Source organism: Pomacea canaliculata, linkage group LG2 (genome assembly GCF_003073045.1).
Source record: "Pomacea canaliculata isolate SZHN2017 linkage group LG2, ASM307304v1, whole genome shotgun sequence".
NCBI classification, from domain to species: Eukaryota; Metazoa; Mollusca; class Gastropoda; order Architaenioglossa; family Ampullariidae; genus Pomacea; species Pomacea canaliculata.
In genome coordinates this window covers 25,242,201-25,269,486 of record NC_037591.1, presented here as the reverse complement: position 1 = coordinate 25,269,486, position 27,286 = coordinate 25,242,201, and the positions used below count along the sequence as shown (strand labels likewise).

Sequence of the window (27,286 nt, the reverse complement as noted above, 5' to 3'; positions counted from 1 at the left end):
AGTGATTCTGCAAGCGCAGTATTAACATGTTTTGTGTTCCCTCTGTTGCTGGCGACACCATCAGCCGGTCTACACCAAGGCGTCGACGCTGGCCTCCCAGCAGCTGATGCAGCAACAGGTGGCGCTGATGGCCGCCCAGGGCACCTACGTGACCGCCAGCCCCGTCAACGTCCTGGGCACCCAATGCAGGGCCTGACCAGCCTGGCTGCGCCCAACGGCATCGCCTCCGCCGCCATCACCCCGACCACCGCCACGCTGGCCAGTGGTAGGAGTTCTTTCCCTAGAACAGCTGGTACTTGGCCTTGACCTTGCCTGTTAGCGTCCTCTCTGTGTCGTGCCTCGTGTGCCACTTGTTTCCAAACAACAAAAACACTTGCTGCTCACAAGGAGACCCCTCTCCCCCTCTTTTCCTCCCTCTGTCCGCTGGGAGGGGGCAGTGCTGTGCATGAAGAGACAGCTGTCTAACGGGTCTTCTTGACAGGACACATGCTGACACATTTGTGACTGAGAATGTTGATGGCCGCCACGAACACCGATGTGAACAATAAGAATCAACAAACGCCGATGTAGTCACACATTCGTCAGCATGTTTCCTGTTAAGACGGACCCCAAGTTCGGAAAATTGTGTTTTCTTTTTTCATAAATGACAGTTTGTTCGTAGTTGCCCGGTTCAAAAGAGTTCTGGCTTGTGTCATGAAAAGTTGTTTCATGAAGCAAATCAGCACTGCTCTTTCCCACCACCTTTTACATCACAAATGTGACACAACCGTCAAGAGCGGTCTTGACATTCAAAATTCTGAAAATGCAAATTTTTTAGCTTAGGGGGGAGGGAAGCTTTAAAAATTGTATGTAAGTGTTCCTTTAAATACTTTCTGCATAGAGGGCACGCACGCTCGCGCACTCTCACACACAATGTGTGATTCTTATCTAAAAATTTCGGAGGGCATTTTTCAGTCGGAATATTTGGTGTGCTTTCTCAAAACGCTTAAATATTTTCTTACAAAGTTTTGGAAAATTTCTGAGTGAACGAAATTTACTAAAATGACTAAATCCGTGTCCATGTGAACAGCATTTTTAGATTGAGGTTTGCATTCTTTACTGCTTTCTTTTTGTTGGTTCTAGACTTGTTTGTAAATTATTATTTTTTAATGCACGCGCTTACATTGTCTCACTGGTGCCTATTGATAATGTATTTATTGTCTGAATTCAACTGTTCATTGTCTCTGAATCTGTAGTGAAACTGCATGTACTGTATTTTTCTGGCATCAGCATGAACACAAGTCTCTTTCACTATTCTTTCACCTTTATTTGTGTGTGTGTGCGTGTGTGTGTTCTGCGATCCTCTCGAGTATTGTGATCAAATATTGACATGAAAAGAGTGGGAGGTAATGATGCCGAGAGAGTGCAGGTTGCTGTTTGATATTGAGATCTATAAACCATTTTTTTTTTTTTTTGCTAATCGATTGCCTCCCCCTACCCCTCCTGTCGCTCCATCCATGGCTTTTTCTCCATTGCCAATCTCTTGGGAGTAGTAAATCACAGCGATGTGTTGTGACTGAACAAAGTAACACTGGGATGCCATTTAGTTCCACCACCTGTTTGTGTTTTGAAACGACCATGCGTCTAGCCACACACGGACGTACGCACGCGCGTATGCCATCGTGAACGAGAGAGAGAGAAAAGAGAGAAGCAGGATTGCAGGCAGTGAATTGGATGGAAAAAGCATTTTACCATGAAATTCATGTACATTCTAGTGTTGTTTGGATATCCTCAGTCTCTGTGCTATGGCAAGCCTTCAGTTCTTTCGAAATTAGGTTGTCAGGACCATTATTTTTGCTCCTGAATTTTTTTTTATTTTCCTACATAAGTGATCTACAACCTGGTCACACTGCTCAGCTATATGGTCTACAACATCCTGATATTAGGAGCCTAACAATGCTTTATGTGCAGTTCACATCCTTGCTAACTTATCAACAGCATAAAACTGATTAGAATGTGTCGACTTTCCATGATGCATGCATTAACATTCTACTGACTGGCATGGAGTCGACTAGAGTTTTGACAGCCACATGAGCAGCCAGGTAGAGTGCTACCTTTACAAAACGTGTGGTCTACAAGAAAAGGCTATGTTTACAAGAAGTGGGGTTTACATAGCTGTGTTTACAACATGCTGTGATGTTTTGATAAACTTGGCAGGTACAGCGACAGCTACTATCAATGGCGCTCCTCCCAGCATGTTGTCGCCGACAGCAGTGGCCAGCTTCCAGGTTCCTCCCGCCAACGGTCAGGCCGCCGAGGTATACGCCAACGGTATCCCCCACTACACAGGTGAGAACAGAGGCAATGTCCAGTTGCTGATGAATCCCTGTGCGTGTTTCATCTGTGTTCCACCCACACATCCTTCCTAAGAAACAAAAGAACAAACAAGTGTTCAGACTAACCTTTCTCCACTTCCAGAACTTTGCTCAGTTTTCTACTCTGTGTTAAGCTTGTGTATTTATTGATGTATGTGGGTGGGTGCTATGATAAGTTTTTATGTTCCTTTTTATCTATGCACAGCTCATTTCACATACTTTAAAGGAAGGAAATGCGCTCTAAAAAAATCGCCACCATCATCACCATCATCATTATTTTACCAGTCTTAGATTGTCTTACTCATACCATCCATAATTATATGCGCGAGTGGCTTTTCAAAAACAGAACACCATGGGGAGTAAATATGTCGCTCCAAAAATAAGGAAAGACATTGTAGTGTAATGATACTAGGAATACATGTTGTTACATAAGGTGTGTAGCCTCTAAGACACCTCGATTCAGTTTCTGCCATGTTACAGTCTTGCTTTATTATTTGTTTGGTATGACAGCAGCTGCAGCCCAGGCAGTAAGCAATGGTGACCCTTTACAGCAGTATGCCACCATACAGCCTTATGCCAGCATTGGTGAGGACTTCGTCTTCATCCCTTGTCAGTATTAGAATGAACTTGCTTTGAATGTGTCAGTGTTTCGCATCATGGGTCCTTGGCTGGGTGCGTTAGGACAGAAAAGAACAATACAACTTTAATAATAACAATAATAATAAAGTCCCTGAGTATTGCAAGTTCAGTAGTCACTTTTACTCATGTCCCCAGCAACACATTTTCACGGTTTGTGCGTGCATGCGTGTGTGTGCATGCGTGTGTGTTTGTGTGTGTGTGTGTGTTCTACCCGGCAGCCTACCCGGCAGTTTACGGTCAGTTTCAACAGGCATTGACGCAGGGAGCTACCTTGCTGCCTACAGCACAGAAAGAAGGTGAGAAAGGTTAGACCCTTCTTTACACTCACATGGTACCTGACGGTCGACGCTAGAAATAAATGTTTAGAGGGAGTTATCTGTGACTGGCCACCGTTTGTCGTCTTTATTGTGCAAGAGCGGAATTCACCAGAGACAAATGCGTGTCCTTTTTTTTAAAAAAAAAAAAAGAAAACAAAATCCAATATCGGTTCACTAGTGTTGAAAAAGAGACACATGGTGTGTGTTGGAGATGAAGATAAGGAAAAGACCATGCAAAGATACAACGAGAAGAGTCTTCCGGTTGAACTGGAATGACAAGAATGCACGTTATGCTTGTTAGTCCTGTTGCCAAATTAATAACTTTGAACCTGCCAAAAGGAAAGAAAAAGATCAATGGCCGCCTACACAACTTACTAAGTTTTCTTCTTGTCGTTGCTCTGTCATTGTAGATGTCCAGTGTTTGTCGCACCCAACATTTTTTGTCTGTGTATGGTAGATGTTGGTTGTTGTAGGCTGTGTTTAAGCACCTGTGCAAGTATGTAGGGAGATGATGTGGAGACAGTTCATTGCGGGATTTAAGTAAGCTCAGACATAGAAAACAGCTGATACCAGACTACTGATGTCCCATGAAGAACTAAGTAACCAAAGAAAGACTAGAGCGTGTTAACAGATTTTGATGGGAAAAGATCCAATTTTACAGGTGAATATCTGAATGTCTGTTGAAATAGATTATGACTTGGTGTTCGATGAAGCGAAACGTCTCGATGGAATTTTGGAGGGTCCTTCATAGTTTACCTAAACTGTTTTATTCTGCTTCGCACGTGCTTCTAAGTTCTGGTGCTATGTCGGGTACTATACACGCCTTCCACCCCAAGTCAATGCCCTGACTATAATCTGACATCAGCGAGTTTCAGAAGTAGAAGAAGGAGGAGAGAGAAGTCCAGAAACAGATGCCGACAATGACAAGATGCTGACCTTAAATAAAACGGCTGAAAACGGAGAAAGACGGAGGGCGCGGGGTAGGAACAGTAGGTGGGGTGGGAGAAACGGCAGGGGTAGACGTTGAGAGTACGCATGCGTGCATGGACAAGACATGATTGTCATGTTGTGTAGTGTTGTCCTAGAACTATGTGGAGTGATCGCCTAGATGACTATGCTCCAGAGGTGGCCGAGCGCAGATAACTCCTTGTCGGCTACTTTAAATTCATGTATTTAGACTGACGATGGAGGGCCAGGTGCACAACACATCGCTAAGTCTCAGATGGATGGGTAACGCGAACAACTAAGTTGGAAGTCTTCTGTTGTGGGAAGAGCTTATCCAACTGCTTCCCGTTAACCATCCGGATAACATCTAGAAGAGTTTTGTGCACCTGGGTCAAGGACGCTAACAGGTCAAATGTCTGCATTTATAGACAAACATCATACATTGCTAATCGACTTGAATGTTTTGGATGTATGGTCAGTAATGTGTGATAATCTGTCATACATTTTTCGTGCTAAAAATGCAACCTGTGTGATCCCCATCCCACCCCTGACTGTTGAGAATGGGATTCACATCACGAAGTATGGCGCTCATCCGATCCTACCTTTCTAGGAATTAGACCTCTTGGTAGCAGCAGAGAACATTTTGAAACTTGTAGGAGGCAGTTTGTGTTTGGCAAGTAGTTGGCAAAAATATTATTTCACGTGTTCCCTCAATCCTCTCTGGCCCACGACAAGCAGGTTGCATTTTTGCATGCGTGTATTTAACAGACCCTAAAGTTACATTGTGTGTACGGTTTGCTGGTCTGGTAATACGGTGGGAAGAACTGTGCCATGTGTGTGGACTGTGTGCGTACGTTGGACTTTTTTTGTTCCTGACAATGTTCCTCCTCAGTTTCTTCTCCTCCTCTTTGAAATTTCTTCCCGAAGAGCAGTGTAATATGTCCAAAGGACAGAGTGTCGTTGAGACTGTCGGAATTATTGTTATTCTTGTTAAAGTAATAAACCCTTTTGTCAATAATTCCTGAATAGGACAGAGGTATTTCTGTGTATGACCAAATCTACAGATACTCACGAAGTTGTAGTTTAACCTTAACGAAGTTGCAGCAGAAATTGCGCTGGTCTGAACTTTTAAAAAGATAAAGAGTGGAGGGAGCTGGGTGGGGTGAGCAGACATTGTAAATATATATACTCAGTTCTTTTTTCATGGGTGAAACGGTGTTCTTTAAACAACAGCAGTCAGAGATGAACTTGCAATAATCTTTTAGCGGGAGCAAAAATGTGTTTTGCGACTGTGTTACAAAAATAAAACGTGAACTTGTAAACTTCATGATGTCTGGCTATTTTCAGCAGTGTTTAACAGATCGCTTAAACTGCCAAACATTGTTGCTGATCACCAAAACATTATGAAATCACGGTCAAACACTGCTACCCCAAAGTTGCCTAGCTACTTTCTCCCTTTTTTGTGCTATTTAATGATAATGATCCCACCCGAGTAGAGCCGCCGGATGTGTTGTCCGCCCCTCAGTCCTTGTGCTGTCGTGAAGCTCACATGTTGTGCACACTTACTGACTGGCAGGACGAATTCTGGGCGTTGTAACTGCTGACACCCAGAGAAAAATTCTTCTCGATCGAGCCGAGCTGACAGATAGAGGTAGGGACTAGTCCCCCCCCCCTTTGCCCCCGTCTCCCGAGCCCCCCCTCCCCGCATTCCCACCTTTCAGCCTTTTATCTGTCATTACATTTCACCTTCTTTCTCACGGCACGAAGACTTTCTTTTGTTTTTTTTGTTTTTTTAGTTAATTTATTTTTGTATGTATGTTATTTTCAAAATCCAGTTGCCCTACTATTTTGGCATTGATATCTGTGTGCATTTTTATATACGTGTGTACAGTATTTATGTTGCGACACGTATTTTTTTAAGTGTACTTGAAGATGGAATCGCGATACATAGTAAAGGATTATGTAACACGAATTTGAAGAAGAAAGGAATATGTAAAATTGATGCCATCTCATTAATCTTCTAACACATTTTTGTGATATCTTTTTTAAATTTGGGAAACCTTTTTTTTTAATAGTTGAGATAAATAAGTTTAGCTTTAATCTTATTCCAAATTTTATACAAGCTTATGAGATGGTGGCTTTCAGACTCCAAAATGAGGATAAAAGGAACAAAAAAAAAAATAAATTATTGCACAGAGCTGGTCCAGAGATGAGAAGCTGTATTGAGAACAAAAAAGCTAATGAAAGCATCATTATTTGTGTCTTGCTGCTGTTTAGTTTGCTGCACATGAAAGCTTTCCCCCTTGTATAGTGTGCACACTGTGTGTTGCGGCAAGCATTTTTAAACCATTCTCCCGATTTTCTTCTCCTTTTTTTTATCTTTTTGCCACTGTAGCTTAGTTTGTGCATGGAGACCCTAGTAGCTGTTACTGAGCGGACCGCCTAGTGGCCAGCACTCAACGTTTGCATATTGGATGGCTCTAGTCAGTGCGATGTGTGCAGTGTTTGTACTCACTAACCGATGAGCATTACCTTGATGTCAGATCGTGTATTGCACTGTACCTTGCCTGTGCTCGGATGTCAACAGCAGAAGAAATATTTTTCAGGGCCAAGATATGCAGTTTTGATAATGAAATTTATTTAAATAAATGGAACTGCCATGAAATGAAGTGGTGAACAATACTTTCGTCTTTAAACACTCCAAAGAATGAGTTTAAGATGTTAATGCATCACATGTCTTTTTGATAAAATCGAATTTTTGTTCCCCAATGTACTTTTCTAAAAATAGTAAGTTAGAAGACTAATGATGTTTAGGCTTAAATGAGTTTTGTGATTTGTGTGAGATGTGTTTTAAAGTAGGATATAAAGGGAGAAACCGTCTCTAATCTCTTGATGCTTCTGTCGCCTGCCAGGACCCGAAGGTTGCAACCTGTTCATCTACCACCTGCCTCAGGAGTTTGGAGATGCCGAGCTGGCGCAGATGTTTGTCCCCTTCGGCAACGTCATCAGCGCCAAGGTCTACGTGGACCGTGCGACTAACCAGAGCAAGTGCTTCGGTACGACCTTCCTATAGCCACCTGTCAGATTTAACTATTGAAGTTCAGATGTAAGAATAAGAACAGGCTAGAAAGAAAGAGGAGTAAACCTTGACAACATCGTCTAACATGACTTGAGGGGTGTAATGGTGTTTTGGCCTGTCAGATGATGGCATATCGAGCAGAAGCTGTATTCATGCCATGTTCGATTTCATCCTCCCTTCCTGCATCCTTTTAATTTCTGTTCTTTAGGGTTCGTCAGTTTTGACAACCCGGGCAGCGCTCAGGCCGCCATCCAGGCCATGAATGGTTTCCAGATCGGCATGAAGCGCCTGAAGGTGCAGCTAAAGAGGCCCAAGGATGCCAACCGTCCGTATTAGGCCCCGCCTCGCCATTGCCGCAAACAGCTTTGTCGGATCAGTGGTAAGTAATCTGATGTCACGTCCGACTACATACATATCACGTGTTCCTCCTCTTCTTTCCCCTCCCACTTACCCCAACCACAAGTATGTGTCGATTTCTCTACTTTGTAATCTGTAGCTTCCCTTGTGTGAGAGTTCAACATGTCCTTCAGGGTTTTCTTGTCAAGTTTGTAAGGACAGAGAGTAGATAAATTGTAAGATGACGGGTGGGGCTCCTTACACGTGACGTAGCCGTGAGAAACTCCTGATAGACACACAGTAATGGACATGTCGGGAGGTTGGGGAAGACAAATAGAAATTACTGACGCTTTAGCAGGAAAAGCAGATGGTTGGTGAAGTTAACAGCTGGGGGACTAGTTGAAAGCCGCTGGGGGATTGACCTGAGGAGTAGAGACTAATTCAGTTCTGTCAACACACACTGCTGACGTAGTTGACAAACCTGAGGAAACCTGAAGACGACCTTAGTAGTGGGCCTGATGGTCACCCTAGATGCATTTATAGCTGGGGTGTGAATAAAAATAAATCTTCTGCAGTCTTGAGAAGAATGAAAGGTTTCTTTGCTGTGTCCTGTCACTCCACAATTAGTTAAATGGTGACTTGTTCATGTAAGAAATCACCCGTTTTAATTATCACCCAAGGCTTGTTTCATGTTTGGGTCAGTTTATAGGAATACATGAAGTCAAACTCATTCCAATTTAAACCATCATTAGAATGAGATTTACACACCATTTTGTTCTGTATTCCCACTTCCCTCAGTCGTCAATGATCCCTGTTTCTAGGGACCTTCTGAATCAGTCGTTGCTTAGCAACAGAAAAGGGCAGCTAACACCAGCAGTAAGTTTTGAGCGTGGGTGTTGTCGGGTGGTTGGCCAATCTGTTTTTACTCAGAGTATGTTTGAGCAGTTGGTTTTTTTTTTTCCTTCTACCTCTGAAATGTACTATTATTGTATGCTTCTTGCCTTTTCGTGTTCCGTGTCAACTTGTTGACCATTTAACACAACTGTGACCCCTTGTTATGATACCCTGTCTGAACTTAACACTTAGGGTGTTAAAACCCTTTGGCGGCTGTACATATAGACATGTCAGAAGTGTTCAGCAGCCCAGGGGTTAAAAATAAGTGGAAGGGAGTTTCGGAAGGCCCACGTCAATTTGTAGTTTTGATATAATTTCTATTCAGTTAACCAGTTTTCAGTCAGGTGAGCTTGCCGGAATACCCTTCTTAGACTTTATTCGGATTCGTTTCATTGGGTGCTTAATACTTTGCCACATTTGTGATTTATGCGATCTAATTATACAATTTTGCTGAATAATGGGCTCAAACACATTATATGAAGGGCATATTCCTCGCGAACTAATGTAACAAGTGGGATTTTACGGCAGTTTGTATCTAAGATGAAGACATAAAAGAAGGAACAGCAATGAAGGAAAAAAAAAGAAAGAATATTAAAAAAAAAAGTTTTACTACACGCACTGCAGGCAATGTATGCCTATGTCACAATGGTTTTTTTTTTAAAGATTTGCTACGTATTCTCACAAATTGGTCTTGTACTTGTTTCCAGTTTATTAAACTGTGTGTCTGTTCGTGTTAGCATGTTGGGGACTAGCGTGCCTTTTCAGTTCATATATTATTCGGTTTTGGCATTTTGTTCTGTGGGATGCTGATATTATTCAATCGAGGCACTGAATATTGTCATTGTAGTACGTTTTTGAAATTTTTGGCTTACATTCTTTTTACACGATGACTGTCTAACAGTGTTGTTATTATTAGTACATCGGTGCTGTTCCTGGATTTGGCTGCCTGTAGACTGAATGTTGGACTATGGGGTATATATGGCTAGCTTTGTGCTGCAACATTTCTTTTATTGGTAATAGTTTGGTAGCCACTTTTTTAACAAATGTCACACGTCAATGTTGTAATGGCTAGGGACAGACAACTGCAAGATCGCATTCGGTATCCGATAAGCGGCACGGCGCTCGTCGCGACATCGATATTCCCCGGTCTTCGGGATGGTTTTTCCCCTTCATGAATGTAAGCGTGGGGATTTCAGCCTCTGTAAAACATTAACAAACAAAATTAAGGATTGGGTTATAGGTTTATCGCACTTTATTGCCAAGGACTTGACTCTGGCTCTTTTTCATGACACCATTGGTCCGCCATTAAAAGAAAAAACAAACAATAACAACAAATCGAACTCGGATACTTTTCTGATGACATTTTCGCGAAGAAGTTGGCTTACCGAACAGAAATCCTGTGACCAAACCGTGGCTCGTTTGACAGTTGCAGCTTTCTGCAGACTAAGTGATTGGACAATGAAGACCCGCTGTTCTTTGAAGGTAGAAACACATTGCATTGGCGGCGTGCTTTAACATCAAAGCTCGGTTACAGTGATTCCAACTACGTTGTTCGTTACTGTAAATCAACCGTTGTCATCCTTCCCAAGCTGAACAGACTGATAAAGTAGCTTCCATACCTTTTCAAAATTTATAAATAGAAGTGTTACCATTCGCGTGTGTCACATCCTTGTCTGGTAAGGTGTTGTACTCGCTCCGAGTCGTCAGTCCTACCAGACCTCACCCCAAAGGCTGCCAGGGGTGTGCGCGTCACGTGTACCGCCTGGCGTGAACTGGACGAGGGATTTGGCGACGCCGGGTAATGGCATTGACATGCTTGGCTGTCATAGCAACCAGACCTGCGTTACAGGAAGCGTTAAAGCCCCCAGGATTATTCCGTTCATGGCAACGGACGTCAAGCCATGCCGGCGGTAGAGGGAGGCGAGCTGGCGAACGCTGTGGGTTTGGACGGGAGGAGGGAAGGATCGGGTAGCCATGCTGCATAAACGGGTTTGCATGGCGCGGTAAAGCACCGCAGTAATTAAGATAAAAGCCCACCCCGGATCCCTTCGTGATTTGGGTCTTCACCCGCACTTTTTTCCTCTGCTTTTTTGGTGGGATGGGAGTGAGGAGTGAGGGAGGTTTGTGTGCGGGAAGCTGTAGGTCTGGATGGCCCTATTAGCAGAAAGTTTGCGAGCGGTGCGTAGGATGGTCTGGACGTGGTAGGACTCGTTCGTAGTCGCAATTTGACGCGTCGTTTCCAGTAGTACCTGGAGCTAAAATGATTCTGTTACGATGATTATAATAATAATTCGTCGCCATCTTTGCGAAGGGGTTGTGTCGCGTTGTATCAGTGGGCGCGACACTCGGCAGTCGGCAACGACGCGTCAACAGTCGCGCCCCGTGATCGCCAAGCAGGAAGTCGCGACGATTCACCGCGAGTAGCCCCGGTCACGATGAGGATGCGATCTTGCAGACCCAGGATTGCCAGTGTGCGCAGAATGAAGCTGGTGCAGTGCGTGTATTGGCACACCTTGTGCAGTGGAGTTCATTCGAATTAACACGGTTTGTAGTGCTCGCCCTTGACCCTGTCTCCCTCTTCCCCTCACCTCCAACATCCCCTCCCTCTTCCCTCCCAACCAGTCTTAGAATAAGCTGCCAAAAGCAGGAGAAGTGCGTATGTGACTGGCAGAGTTCTCTTGCTAAACATTTTGCTACAAATCAGATCCCATGACAAAGAGTTTGTCAAGTCAGCTGTCATGGAAGTAATTTGAGTCAGTTGGTTCAAAAATTATTAGTAAACCATGTGGTATTTAATATCTATTATTACAGTAGCACAGTTTATTGACAATGATCACTCTGCACACAGGTCAGACGTGTCTGTAGACTTATTATTTGATAACGGAATTTCCGCTGTTAGTAATAGTCTCTCAGGACAAATTCCTAATCCTCAATCCCAAGACCACGTGACAAAATAATGGAGAGGAAAAATGACCTCCTTCACTGTGACGGCTTTATTCTTACAGGAAGAAAGCTTTTCACGAGGACAACAAATCCACAATCTGCCAAAATGGATTCGGCAACGCCGACCCCCTGAAGACCTACAATACGACCAATCGCAGTTTGTCGACGCCTGACATTTGGAGCATCACGCGAGCCATCTAATGAGATCTGGTCAGAAAGCAAGTGTACGAGGTGCCCAGAGAATGGAAGCTCATATTTGTACAGACTTCTTCTCATAGTCATTCTATATACCTTTTTTAGTGTAACAAAGGTTACTTTTTTGGTAACGGTCAATTAAATAACAGATGCCCTTGATTATTGAAGCTTTGAGGAGGCTCTCTGTCTCCTCAACTATTTTTAAGACGGAAATATATTTTGCATGATATATACCCGCCGAACCAAACTCTGGTCACAACTTGTTGATAAAAATAACATGTCACCATTTTTTTAAATTGTACGGTTTTTCAAAATATTCAAAATATGTTTAACATTGCTCAGAATTTTAGTTGTGTAGACACAATGTAGATTTTATTGCATGGTTTTATTTAAACATTGCTTTAAGCCCTTCAGTTCTTTAGTTTGTGTGGATGCTGTAATATTTTCTTGTTTTGTCTGGAAGAAAGATCTACATGTGGGTTTTTGTTTATGTATCAGTTTGGTTTCCATCGCAAACTATATTTAGTGAAAATGGAGTTTTGGAAAACGTTTTTTTCCTCATAAAATTCATCATTAATTTGGAACATGGAGTTTGCCAGTTACACTACAAAAAGGAAATATTAAAATATCGTGATTCCTAATCTAAGTAACTTGTTGACATTGTACATTCCAAGTTGAATATGGAAATTCCACATACGTAAGCTAAATTATTCTACGGCCATAACAGGTGCTGAGTATTCTATAAATAGTTGGTGTTGTCTTTGGTATTTGCGACTATTTTATTTAGGGAAAAAGGGGGTGTGTCCCACAAGAAAAGAGAACGCTACGATTTTCCGCCAGTAATTGAACGACCCCAAACTTCTGGATTAGGTCAAAGTTGAATAGAAATGGAGATAATTTGTGTGGCCCTGTCAGGGTTGAAACCATTAAGTACTAGACTCTTAGAAGATAAACTAGATGAAAACTACCCTTTGAAATTGGAACTGGTAGGTAGTAGGGATTTTTACCCGTGTATGCAGTCAAGACATTAAACCCAGCAAAGTCGTCAGGCTAAACATAAATATACTCTCTGTACACCTTCACAACCCGTACTCACACTTTACTATACACATACATGTACTTGTACTATAAAAATTGGCAACACCTGCGATGGAAAGATACGGTGAAGATATTTAGGATGAAGTAGTGCTAATTAACGCCCGCCTTGAAAAATAATTTCATGGTCGTAAATGGTATTCCTATGACATGATCATTAAAAGCAAACATGTTAGCCCACCTTGAACTCTTTGAAGCAATTTTAACACACTTTACAAATGAATGTAGGGGAATAATTCAACTGTGCATTTTATTCTATTTTATTCTAAGGCATTTGCGAGTTTAAATATATTTAAACAATTTTCCCTTTTGTGTTTATTTTAACACTTTTTTTGAAATTTATTATCAACCCCCTACCCCCGTTAATGGCCGGCCCAGTCATTTTCGCGGGAACTGTACATAAACATTTTATCTGTATATAACGGATACACAATGTATACATCACGCTTAATATGTCCATAAAAAATATTTATGTTTGGAACATGTAGACCGTTTTGCTTCTGTCCATCTGACGGAAATATGAAAATGATTCGTTCCTGACGGCATACCTTTCCTTGTTTTTCAGTGCACAGTGTATATGTGCGTTATAAGGCCTGGTCACTTTTTGGCGGTATCTTTGTTGTATGATCCCCCACAGATTTAGACACATGGTCTTGTTACAAAAAAAAAGTTAAGCTGTGTTGTCACTTGCTTAAGTCTTTACCTATTTTCACTTTGACCTGAACTCGGGCTCTTTAATTTTTGCGTTCAATGGTTGTACTGGCAGAAACACAAACAAAACTTTTTTTTTTTTTTTTTTTTGCCTGAACATGTGTTGTGATGGTTTGTATTGTTAAAAGTGTTGGTAGGAAGACGCTGACTGGCTGACCGGCACGCACCGGCCATGTTGATTGGCTAGGCGTGAAGAGCAGCTCCGCAGTAAGCTCATTTCAGCCTTTGTGATTGGCCAGAATCTGCACACGCGACGTGTTAGCTCCCCATGCGACCTCATGTTAAAGAGAAGCGACTCTAGTGATGGATGTTCTTTTTTGTTTTTACGTTGCGATGTGTAATTTATCACTATATTGATTCTATACAGCTTAAAAGTTCCTTTAGATATTGTTACAAGCGACAGTTGACAGTCGTTCGTTGCGTTGTAGTGTTCTTGTTTGACCTACTTGTGGTGATCGGGGCGGGGTGGGGCATGGTTGTTCGCTGTTTTGTTAGTGGACTCTTTGACCACAGAGCAAACCTCCTCCGTATGTTGGGACGCGGACCTCTGTGCTGGTTCCGTAGGTCCAGATGTTATAATCAGAAAGTTCTAGAATCTCGAAAAAAAACTTTATCGCTTGTTTAGAAATGCAGTTGAGAATAAGGTATTCATTTTTTTTCAAAGGGGAAAAGTGTGTTGCAACGTCTTCCTTTCCTACTCCCACATATCCTCGAATGAGTAAGGAAGGAAATGCTGGGAATTTTTTTAAACCTGGAAATATAGAGCTACTCGCTTACACATTATATCAAATCATAATTAACATAAACTGATCAGCCATTGAAAATGTTGCAGTGTTACAAAAAAAAAGAAAAAAGAAAAGCTTTTTTTTCTTTGTCCTTCAGTGATGGATCAAAGGGCACAATCTATGTAAGAGTATTTTGATCACAAAGAACAGTGATTATCTACTACCACGCTTATTGGTCACGAATTTCGCACTTTCATTATGTACACTGCGCACACATGTTTGTTTACAAGTTTTTAAATGTCATAAGTTCATTTACACATATCTTAAAATTTCAAAACAATGGACTATTTTGAATCCAGTTTTTTTTTATGTTGTATATTTAATTGCTCATGTCTTGTTTGTACGAAAACCGATTATCATGTTGGTTGAAGACAGTTCTACTTCATAGCGTGAGCAAATTGTGACCCGTTTTTTTCTTCCTCACCTCGAGCTTGGGTGGCCACCCCCATCCTCCCAATCAGCGGAGGTGAGTAACAGGGTCGTCAACACACACCACATGCCGCCGACGAGGATAGCCCCGCCTGCCCAGTGACGTCACACGATCGTTTGGCGATCTGCGGACTCTAGGCAGCCAATGCCGTCTTTCCCGGAAGCGCGTCACGAAGAAGGCGGCAGTAGCCAATGGCTGCTTGCTGACATGTCCACGGCGCTTGCGCATACAGGGCATTTGTGACGTCATCTTTTTTTTTTTTTTTTTGGCTGCAGGTCGGATAATAGAGCCCGATCGCGTTTTAGAGGCAGACCTTCGCGACTCGCCTGAATGTTGCGGCACGTTATCACGTGTGTATATATTATATACTTATAAGCAAAATATATATGAGAAACCTTTTGTACAGCATATATTGAAGCCATGTTAACTTATTACCGGTATCTGTAATGGGGTGTCACGTATCACTCAGGTGTCCCTGTGTTTTGGACACGAGAATAACAGAGTAGACGAACGAACGTGAAGACACGGAGTGGTGACCAGAATGATAAAGAATTTTGGCTTAGACTATGAAAATAGCACTGTTTTTTTTTTTTTAAGTCCTTGGACAATCGGTTCCAGAAGGTATTTTGCATTGTGTTGATGTTGCCTTTGTCTAGTCATTTCTCTTCCCCTCCCGACTGATAATTTAATTATATGGAAGGCAAAGTGCAATAGCAAGTCGTCCAGCGTTATCGCTGTGCTTCTGTTGTTTTTGAATCATCTCCCTTTCCCCACTTTTTTCACTTCTTGGTGACTTCTGGATGTGGAGGTGGGGTGGAGGTAGAATCAAGAAAGGTTAAGAGAAAACTAAGCTTGCTTAGGCTTTTCCACAGCTTTTTTTCTTCTGCCGAACTGGGTGGTGGTGGGAGGTGGAACTGAAAGATCCCCGCACGTAACGATCTGCACAACACCAGGAGCTGGCTACTTTTTGCCCATTCGTTATTCACGTTCATTAGTGACAAAGGAAAAATTCTCTGATTTCCTTCGTCTTCCTCCCTCTCTCTCTCTCTCTTTTTTTTTTAAATCGACAGTGTTGCCCAGTAATATTAGGCCGTGACAGGTCACGCAGTTTGACAAATCTAGAATCTCACGTTTCTGTAAAAAAAAAAAAAATAAAATAAAAAAATAAAAAAATAAGAAACAGACTGCCTTTTAGCATTTACCTTTGACGTACGCACGCCTAGGTTTCAGTCGTTGGGTGTTTGCTTGGAGCACCTTCTCGTCCCCCGAGTAACATCGGACTGTAGACAGCAGATAGAAATTTCCACCCCTATTTCTCCACGCGTGTTGGCCACGCGCAGTAATATTCACTCACCAGGGAGAAACGAGAAAGGGTGCAGTGATTTCCCGGAGCACGTCCTCTCTTCCTCTCCTTTCTACCAATACAAACCCCCTCGGCATGGCTCTCTAGGCTCAGGGTGGCCGCCGCGCAGATCAAGGGTGGGGAAGCAAGCAGTTCCACCCTTCTCACAGTTTTTAGCATACCCCACCACCCACCCCACCTCATTCTATCCAACGTCTGTTCATCACAACGTGTTCAGATATAATTTTTTAAAATGACACTTGGAACTTTTTTTTATCTTTTGGTGTATTAACTTACCATCGTATTTTATTTAAAGGAGACGATTTTTGCCTCCACAATTTTTAAGTTATTCACTTCACCACGCATCGTAGTACCTGTATGTATGCATGTATGTGTGTGTGAGTGTGCGAGCTCACCCACAGAGGTTAAGGGAGGCGGGCTTGGGTCCTAGTGTAAAGACCATCTCATTACCTTGCGTTAATGCTGCTACTGGCAGAGCACTAGAATCACGTGGTCTTGAACGGCGACAAAAAAATTGGCACTTAAGTCGACTGTACTGATTTGTGAGGTACCACCTTTTTTTTTTAATTTGTTGGTTAGGTTCAGTTGAGCACCTCCTTCACCCTTACATCATGTTGGCGATTTTAGTCATGCCTTAAGTTTGTCCTCCCCAAGATTCTTTATCATGCGTGATGTAATCGGGGTGTAACAGCGACCTGAGTGATCAAGTAATTTGGGAACAGGTGCATCTGGAAACATACACAAAACCAAGAAAATTGTTCAGTAACGGGAATATCAGTAACAAGCCTTGGATTCTAACCTCGACCGGGTAACCACATTGTGGCAATTTTTTGTTTTAATTTGAAATGTCACAATGCTTTTGAAACTCATGAGTGTCTTGCACATAAACACTTGTAGTAGATATTTCTTGGACTTTTTGTTTTTATATTCATTTTCGTAGTGATTTTTCATGCTTCGTAGATTTCTTTGTGTACATGATCTAGCTTAGAGACTTTTAGCACCATTATGTATTGATCACATATTTAATCTCTAATAGTTAGCGAACAAAACGTAAAAGAAAAAAAATCATATATGAATGCTCAATTTGCCACCGTTGCATATTACACGATCTGGATGTATATTTCTTACTGAAAGGAGAGGCTGTGAAGGGGAAGCTATTCTCAATCAAGGCAATACTGAAGCGCCTGTTAATAAGATCACAGTCGGGTAATAACGAAGCCACTTTGCTGATCAAGGCTGCTGCGAAAAGACGCACGAAAGCAAAATGTGGCCGGAAGTCATGATGGGTTACGAATCCAAGAGCCTTAACTTCCCCATGCACTGTCGCTGTCAAGTGTCTCCATTTATTATTTCTTTGATAACGATGATGATGATGATGTCCGGAGAACAAATGTAAACGATATTTTTGTGCAGTGATCAGTTTGTCAAAGAAGGCGAAAATATTTTAAATACCATACGTGAACTCGTAAGCCGTCATGGTCATCTCTGACCAGAAACACTGGAAATGACACTTGAGAAAGTTTAGTGCATGGTGGGTTCAAAGGTGAGATTCTATTGCCATCAGCTTTGCTTGGTGAAGCGTTGTGCGCCATCGAGTGGATGGTTGGGATCTCGATGCTACACACGATGTTGCCTTGGTGGGGTCCAGCCTCCCCGTACAGGGCCTCCCCTGGAAGCTGTGCGTGAATGGGACTGCGCGCGCGCCGTGCATGTCATCGCGTCGTTTTGTACATAGACCTCCGTGTCTCCGGCGTGCGGAAAGATGCTGCCTACTTACGGAAATAGTTTTATGATACAAACATGAGATCAAAGCGTTATTGTTCCATTTTGTGAGAAGGGAAATCTATTTTTCTAAGACGATATTTTTTCAAGCAAGGTTCTATTTGACGACACAGCACATTGCCGCCAACCTACATTCATGTTCGATGGGCTGTTGTGATGGCGTTGTCCCCCGCGTTTGGACGTCGACATTTTTTATATCTCACTTTTTCAACTTTTTCCATTTTTGTGTGTGAATTTCTGGGGACCGTGCATTTTGATTTTTCTTTTTTTAATGTTTTTCTTCTCAATAAAATCATTAGTGTTGTAATTTTTTTTTAACAGACACATGAAAAGTATTCACCTAGTCAAACTCGTTTCGATCATATTTTTTGAAAAATAAACGGAAACGTGGACGCTATTTTTAGGTTTAGTTTTAGTCACCGTGAATACATGTTGTAAAGTTTTTAAGTGTTTTTCCTTCACCGGTTACCGACGACCTCATGGTGCAGGTCAGGCGCTGGTAGGAGAGTATTAACCGACGCAGTAATTCAATAAATATACCAGTGTCGTGGCCTCGTTGTCATTTCAGTGTTGCAGTCAAAGTACATCTTAACTCGTAGAAGATTGTATGTGTCTCTCGCAGCATCAGCTCGATAGCGCGCACCATACCGGAGTGACAGGCGAGTAACTTTTCGTATATACCCTTCGATTTCTATGTAGATGGCTGGTCCATCTGCAGCGAAACAACGGTTTATGATCACAAATTTGCCCTTAACCTTTAGTGATTGCGAAAAATGGTGTTCGGACTGCATCCTTAGTAAATTTTAGGCCGTACTTGTTATTAAAATCCGTAATCTTTTTAACCAGGTGTGAACAGTTTTGCTGCTGTGTACACTTCATGATGAAACGCGATGCACGCAGATTTTCATGATGTTGGGTGGATTCCGAAGTATAGTGGATAGCAACCGTGGATTTGTGAAGACATTGCGTCAGGGTATGTCGAAATCTTCGGTGAAATTATCGTGAGGTAGATACACTGTCCTTTTAAACCAGTCAGCAAACCAACCATCTACCAACCACCCACGTAAGTTTATGGGTATTATTTGAAAGAAGAGACCAGTACTAAATTACTCGCAGATTTTATTAACCATGGGTAACACTCGGTGTACCTGTTTGTCGCGACAAACGCCCCAATTACCGGAGTAGAAGGAAAAGCAGAACTACAAACTTTTTTTGGTCACACCTGCGATTGCCGCAGTCTGCAGCAGTAAGCGTGCGTCTGCTGTCTAGTACAAGGAAGATGCGGTCATTGCAGACGATTGGCTTGACGACGAGAGAGAGGTGCAATAAGTCACTAGTTTGTGCGATGAGCGCGGGAAGCCGTAACGCTGATGTTGCGAGGGCCAGATACAAGCGTTGTGGGCACGTTAACGTCTTGGGCAATTTTTTTCCGCGCGTCCTGTCCCATTTTCTTCACAGCTTCCAGGGAAGAGTTTTATTTGAGATATTTTACCTCAGATTATTAATATCATCAATATTCTATAGTTTCTTTGCTTTAGAGTCCAGAATGTATATAATGTATCGTTTTAGTCTGGACATATCTAGAAGAGAGCGAGTGGATGGACGATGAAAACGGCTTTTTTTTGTTGAGAAAAAAAATCATTTCACTACTTGCAGATTTTAAATTATGATTGCTATTATCTACTTCTGAAATAAACAGCTAAAAAAATGGAAAGTGCATTGGTTGACTGCTTTTCGCGTGGTTGTGTGCGCGCTTAATCTGTCTCTCCCCTCCTATGTCCCTCTCTGTACTCTGTGTGAGATGGTTGTCGCTGTAATCTGTGAGCGCAGATTTCTCTTTTGCTAAAACCTGTTGACAAGGCTTATTCAACTAAATTTTCTTAAGCACAACTACCATTTTAAGTGATTCAGATTCAGTGCGCATACGAAGAGTTCCCTGACTCTGGACACTAGTAACAAGCTGTTCAACACACACTTACACCGTTTATGTATTGACATTTTAATTTACTCGAGCCAAAGTAACTTAGACCTGCTAAAAACGGTCACTAGGAGAGCCTCCTCTCCCCCTACATGCGTATTTCAAAAATAAATAAAACGTAACCATGCACACAACCAGTCACAAAACAAACGCGAAAACGCTTTGTTAGTGTAGCACTCCTCTCGCAGCGTTCGCAAACTACACAAATTATACTAAGTCACCCGAGTTACTTCAGATAATGGGAGGTAAGCAGTGCAGATTGTGAAAATGTAGTACATTCCCTTTATCTGCAATCACTTTAGGGGAAAAAAGTTGCCAGAAACGCACATCAAGGGTCTGTCTTGGACACGTCTCCAGCCACCCTCTAATCCTCTCTCTTTCTCGTCCTCTAAATCAAATCTTGACAATTCCTTCACCACTTTCACACCGTCTGCGACACAGGTGTTGTCAGTGCACAACAAATTCTGGGAGAACTCCCATCGCGTGGAACATAATATCTTCAACCCTTCGTTGTGATAATTTGCGCTTACTTTCGAACAGGTCGATAGTTTGGATCCTCTGACGCTTAGTCATAGTGTGACGTCACTTCCGCCTGGGGTCAAACCATGCGCCGAATAACCGAGTGCAGAGAGCACGTCCTACCCAGCGTGCTAAACAGATTAGGTTCGCTCTCACACATTGTGACAACATAGCATGGCCTCATCTCCGCCCCTGGCTGCTGTACATCCAACGTCCCTAACCGGTATTGCTAAAAGCATTTTCAACCAAGTACGCTCAGCGGAGAATCTCTCTTGTACACTGAATCACTCCGCGTTAGAAATGTCACTTAAAAAAATAAAAAAAATCCTACACATTACAATATTTATTTAGAGAAATAAAGATCCTTAGACCACCAAAAATGTGCCTTATTACAGCATTAATTATTACGTCATGAATTCCTCTTGAAAAGAGATTTTTTCATTGCTTGTACTTGTTTGTACTTCACACTCCAGATCACCTCATTCTTTTTACAGGCATATGCAGATCACTGACAACTGTTTTGGCAGTTAAAGTTCTCAAGTGCCAGTATAGCCAACAAAGTCTCAATAAACCATTCCAACATGATTTATTGCCTCTTTAGTCTGCAATTAAGTCAGCACACAATAAATATTAAAGATGTACTTGCTTTGTACTGTCACTGTGAAAGCCAGTTCACAAATGTTCAACAAGAAGGACAAACTAATGCACTACTCTGTCATTTTCAGTCAAAAAATCATGGAAACCATCATGTGTAGATGCAGAAACCCTGGACCTTAATATCAAGTTCGCTGTACTTTTAAGTGTCCATCACACGATCACACATACTTGTAAATAGTCGTCTATAATTTGAAAGTTCTGAAGGACATGACAGAATAAACATTGCTATACAATAAAATTTACTATGTCATTGTCTACTTATCACTCTGATAAAATCTGAGAGAGAACTGGCAGTTGGTCTCCGATATAATCTACACATGCATAGAAATTTCTCACTATGGACAAAACAACAGACATGGAGAGCAACAGATATTTCTCTCTGAACAGAGTTCATGTAAAGAGAAAAAGAGAAATGTACATCAAAACAGCTTTCCTGAGATGACTTTCTCTGTATGATTACCAATTAATTTACTCACACATCTCTGCACAATTTCTGCGGATAAATGGCTGAATATGCTCTTCCAGTATGATTTTGTCCAAGAACACCTGGAAATATAAATTGTGTTCTGCATGCTTCTACTACCAAATTGTCAAAACAGTCATCATATGGTGCAAATAAAACATGTCTGCTTTCAGCTCAACAATTATTCCTGGCCTTTGAATTTCTGCCTCAATGTGCATTTCCCATAACCTGCCAAATGACCAACATATACCCAATGATCAGTACCACATCATCATCATCCTGTCATTCTCAGGATAAAATGCAATGGCTCATATTTTTGTTTAAAAAATGTGGAAAAATGAAAGGACAAAAAAATTATATTAACCATTGGCACTTAAGCCTTCAAAACTAATTATGCTGCTGGTGATGGAAAAACATAAAAAATTCTATAAAAACTATGGGATATACTTGATACCATCTGAAATGTAAATAACAATAGACTCTGAATGGAAAAGGAAACGAAAACTTCACGTAAAATATTTTGTTTGGTTTTTATGAATTTGCTTGTTGAAGCATCACAACCATGAAAGGCAATATACATATTTAGTACCTCTATTCACCATGAAGAGGTGGCAGACATTAACTTACAAAATGTCAGCAGCCTTAGGTGAGAAATCGTATGTACTATTACACAGTGGGGTGGAGAAAAGACAACAAATTAATGCTCAGGAACTTTATCCGAAAACCCCCCCAAAATAATGTCATTGGAAAAAATGCATTGCCCAAATCCAAGTCTACGTAAGATTACAAACAATGTGATGATTTGTAAAGCTCTACATACTTCCAATATTCTCATCTCAAATCACTCAAGCTGTCTGGGAGTGTATCTGAATTCTTTACCCTAGAAACTATCGTAGCCTTCTTGCTATTAGTATCTACTGATTAAGGCCACACTAAAAAGATGCATACAAGAGACATTAACAAACTACAAATTGTCATCTAATAATGGCTCATATCCAATTTGAACTGGTATGTGAAATGTTTTTAATACAATAATTTCTTGGAAATCTTCAGTCAAAATAGTACATCATTTATGAAGCACTAAACCTATCTACTCTTCATTTTTCCTTACTCCTTTGCATACAAGGATGAACCTTAGATGATACTGACTGTGTACACTGAAAGCATAAAACTGGTTTAAAAGAGATTTTAGGATTTTCATGACAACTTGCTGCACAATAATCTGAATTATCTTTAACACTGCACCACTCAAATTAATAAATTCTCTCACATGGATGTGGTCACAAAAGTACATCAATTCAAAATGAAAACATTTAATTTGTGCTGGTAATGGTTTGACCTTTTTCTTTCTATAAAAAAAAAGCCTGTAGGTTTCATAAATTCAAAGATGTTTCATGAAAACACTATCAAAATAATACTTATGATGGACATTTTCATGAATTTGTGTCAATGTTTGTAGTTGCAAGTTCAGAATGGCCTAAACAAACATGATCCTGCTGTCACTCTTCCACTCATCGCCATACTGCACTTTCAGTGTTGCATACTTAAGTAGGAAAGATTCAATCATTCATTGTGGTTTCTCTGTGGTCTATTAAAAGAATATTTTTTTTTTTACTTTCCCTAATGGTGAGCTCATTACCCTTAGGGGAAAAAAGAATGATTAAAAAAAACCCTTTCATTTCACGAACTGTAAATTCAAATATTTTAATATACAATGATATATATATGAACCTACACTGGTACATTTATGATCTTAGCAAGGAAATAAAATTTGATTTTTGCATATTGGTTGGTGGGATTTCAAAGGCTTAAAACATTGAATAACAAAGAATTAAGATTCTTACAAACCACTTTAGTCAAAGCTTAAACTACTGTTTTGCTCTTAACACTATAAAAATAAAAATGAACTTTTGCTAAAATATTTCACATATTTTTATATCCTACTTCTGTGATAAGAAAACTTGTTAAGTGGCCATGCATAAAATTTCTTATAGCATTATCTGCCAAATTATCCATTGTGGTTAGTAAATTCCATAAATATTAGAATGTTCTCATGTCAGGTAAAGTGTGAGTGCAACAGCAAATGGCAAAATCGAAGCTTTTGTCTGCGACAACACTTGGAATGGCAATTTTTGAAGCCATAAATAAAGTGACACAAGCAGAAAAAGCAAATTACAAGATGGAGAATGAATGAGAAATGTCATCTGCTTTGAAAGAGATGAAGTGTTGACCTTTGATTTTTTTTTTTTTTAACATTTCTATCCTGTTAATTTATATTAAAAAATACTACAAGTTATGACATATTTGTCGATGTATGTGGGGTACACATATACCATTAAGCGAAACTCAAAAATGAACCATAGGTGCCATGACAATGAAACAGCATATACAATGTAGAGCATTTCGCGTATCATTTAAACAAGTTTTACTGAAACCAACTTATATATATATAAAACAGTCCATACACATGTAAGTCGCTCTTTTAAGTACTATGTACATTTTACAATATAGTACATCTTTAATTGCATACTACGAAGTTCAACTGTGGTTAAATTGATAGTACAATAACAATGCATGTTTCATATTTAACGAATCTGATCTTGTGATATTCAGCCTCTTTTAAAACAAGCGTATCATGCTTCTCCAATGAATGGACAAGGTGAGAGTGATCTCAAAAAGTGACCAGATTAACATACTTTTAAAAATTATCTTTCAACTGATGAGATGGAAAAGCAGAAACAAATCTGTATCATATCACAGAATGCAACATAGAAACATCAGTATATAAACACTGTCTTGAAAAAAAGAATGCAATGATGGAATGGGGAAAAAGGCATACAAGCCAAACATTTCTGCACTCTGATGAAAACAACTCAAGTTAACTTGTGCAATCATACAATTCTTAAGTTTCAAAATAGTTTCCAAAACTACTGTGTAAGTCATCACAAATTCTGAAGAGACAGATGAAGTATAACATGATTATTATAAAAATGCCCAAGAATGCACCTTCCTAAACTATTTTTCACGAATGGGTTTTTATGAATATTTTTGTGCACTAAGGACCCTTGCCTTAAAGTTAGATGACAGCATCCAGGTTTGTTGAAATTCCTTATCTGGTACCAGTCAGGGCCCAAAGCAGAGGTGTGATCAACTGTATACAATGCCTGCAACACATCTAAAAAAATGCACATTCTACACAAAACCCTTTAACAATGCTATCTGCATATGAATTTAACAAATGTGAACAATCTTGGTACACCCATGACAGCCATTACAACCACCTATGTTGACCTGGTGGATATAGACTGAAATCTGCACAAACACCTTTTGATAAATTTACAGAATACACAAGGACAGCAAATCTATCAAATGTGCATATTTCTGAAAAATCTATGAAATGCCTATCCCTCTTGAAATATAAATTGTTCACACAACCTCAAATTTCTAACAATCTGCATGCACTTTTTGAAAAGTTCAGAGTATCTACACACACTCCAACACTGCACACACATACATGCACACACTGAGACCTCAAGCAAGCCTGCACGCACCTTTGACAAAGTTGGTCAAGCCAGTGCAAACTTGTAGAAATGATCAATATAGATTGCAAAATCTTTCCTTAAAAAAAAAGCAATAAAAAAAAGCTAAGCTACAAGGTACACTAGCTTGCCAGAGTGGTCTACAATTTCTTGAGGAAGCCTAGATGCAGCTGTTCTGGAACCTCGACAGAATCTAGGAGGATTGACGATGGATTAAAAGGAAAAGTGACTGGGTAGGTGAATTTAGTGTCCATCAGTAGAGTGTTGCTGCCCGCTGCTGCTGCATCTGGGCGGCTCTTGAGTCTTGATTGAATTTTTCGAATGAAAGAGATAGGCACACGTTCCTCAAATTCATCCACCGGTGTATACAGATTGAGAATTTTTATGATCTGCAAAAGGTTACAAAAAAATAGCATGAAAAGTTATTTCTTACTGGGAATTCTACAGCAGTAACAAAGGTTAAGCATTTATCTTTAAGGTGTTCTCACCCAAAGGCAAATTATTGTTCAGGATTTGTACAAGTGTATGAAAAATACAAAGTAAAAATAACCCCCAAGACTTTACAGACTTTTCTACACCATCTTTTACATTTTTTGGACATATTTTATCCCTGGCATCTACTGACAATACAAAAAGATACATTTAAAATGATGTGTATCAATCATGACTTTTCCAAAGTTTCTGATAAAATTTGTAGACAGTAGCACATTGATATTTTTGTGTCAGTCAAAACAAAAATGCTCTCCATTAACTGACAACACAAAGAAAATGTGATGAATGCATGTGTCACATCAGTGGCAGTATCTTCACAAGTATGATTTCAACCCCATGGATGAGATCCAGAAAGTTTCCAGAGACTGAAGATTTTCTGAGAGGCATATGCCACTATATGCCAATTCTATGTTCACACTTTTAACACTATCTACTGCCAGTCATAAAATGCTTTTATTCACAAATTAAGTCTCCCAACATTGTAATAATGTATTACTGCAAGCGCTGGTTTTTTTTTTTGTTTTTTTTGTTTTTAAATTCCGGTGATAAATGCTTGTACTGGTCTGACTGTCTTGGGACCACTGGAGCAGACTTGGGAATCTCAAAATGCTGCCAGTGTTCTGAATATGCTGCTGTGAAGGCAGTGTGTGTACATTCTTCTTTTGTCTTGGCAGTCTGTTCTCTTTTGTTTCTGGCAGTCTCTGTTGATTTTACTTGTCTCTGAGCCTGTGCTGATTCTATTTATCTCTTGGCAGTCTGTCTTCAGTGCCCTGCTGCTGGTTGAGTTAGCCTTTGGTTCTAGGCTGGCTTCACCCAGTTTCCTGGTTTTGACAGCAATCTGTCAGTGTCCTGTTTCTCAAGCCAAATGTGACTCAGAAGTGTGCTAATGTGCTGAAATAACATCTCTTTTTTCACTGGGGACCATCTTTATGGCTCCCAGTCCTCTAGCCCTCAGATATTTAATAAAGACAACACAATTGACATTTTTGAGTTCCAGTTGCCCCGTGAGAACACTTTTAAAAGCACCTTCAACAGGCTTGCCCAAAATAGAAAATCTATTTCTTTTTTCAAGGTCTAGGAGCCTATCACACTAGTGAACATATGTGGACTTAATTTTCCCCATTTTTGTTCGAGTTTTTAAATAAAGGGTCAACGGTTGGGGTTGTGGCATAATCACTCAGCTCTATCCATAGCGCATCCCTCTCTGCTTCACTGACAGCCCAAGGAAGTGACTTCCAACTTTATCAGCAACATTTAAGATGTACTTTGTTTCAACATTTAAGGATTTACAAAGCTGAAGTGCAGCAATGACGTTTCATGGCATATTTTTCTTATGAAGAATGTATCTGCTTAATTCAACCACTCAGAAACTTGGGCAACCAGTCCTGATGAGATTTGTGTTGACTGAGGCTCATCACACAGCCTTAGAGGAACCTATGGAAAACTATATTCTTGTCTGAAGTTTTTCTCACCCTTGCAGCTGCTCAGAAATGGCTTTAGGTTTCAAAAAATTTATTACAGTCAATATGATATCTCCCCATGTATTTTGTGAAGGATTAGATTTTGTCTCTGGTGCAGGAACTCGAGGAAAATTTCTTCTTAATAATATGAAGGAGAACTGATAATCAAAAATATATGGTAATCAAAAAGATGAATCAAAATGATTTCTTTATTCTACTGACACACCTGCAAGAACTGTATGCTTTTATCAGGGCTTCTGCTTAAGAAAAAAATTGCGTATAGTACGCATTAAAAGTTCGGAGGACCCCT

General features: G+C 40.6%; 2 protein-coding genes across 10 annotated transcripts in view; one reads left to right on the top strand and one right to left on the bottom strand.

The window, feature by feature from the left end:
• Positions 1 to 19,582, top strand: part of LOC112556494 (CUGBP Elav-like family member 3-B) — a 204,510-nt gene extending 184,928 nt beyond the window's left edge. Inside the window, 9 exon segments of the mRNA XM_025225554.1 lie at positions 65 to 179; positions 182 to 265; positions 2,197 to 2,328; positions 2,865 to 2,939; positions 3,212 to 3,289; positions 5,832 to 5,906; positions 7,168 to 7,311; positions 7,543 to 7,713; positions 11,570 to 19,582. Coding sequence (XP_025081339.1) covers positions 65 to 179; positions 182 to 265; positions 2,197 to 2,328; positions 2,865 to 2,939; positions 3,212 to 3,289; positions 5,832 to 5,906; positions 7,168 to 7,311; positions 7,543 to 7,670 — 831 coding nt within the window. The 3' untranslated portion in view covers positions 7,671 to 7,713; positions 11,570 to 19,582.
• Positions 19,583 to 20,934: 1,352 nt separating this feature from the next.
• The window catches only part of LOC112556493 (unconventional myosin-Va-like), a 58,585-nt gene continuing 52,233 nt past the window's right edge, over positions 20,935 to 27,286 (bottom strand). For all 9 annotated transcript variants that reach the window (XM_025225544.1, XM_025225546.1, XM_025225548.1 and 6 more), the window contains one exon: positions 20,935 to 25,413. In XM_025225544.1, the coding sequence (XP_025081329.1) occupies positions 25,165 to 25,413 (249 nt within the window). In that variant the 3' untranslated portion in view covers positions 20,935 to 25,164. The remainder of the gene's footprint in view (positions 25,414 to 27,286) is intronic.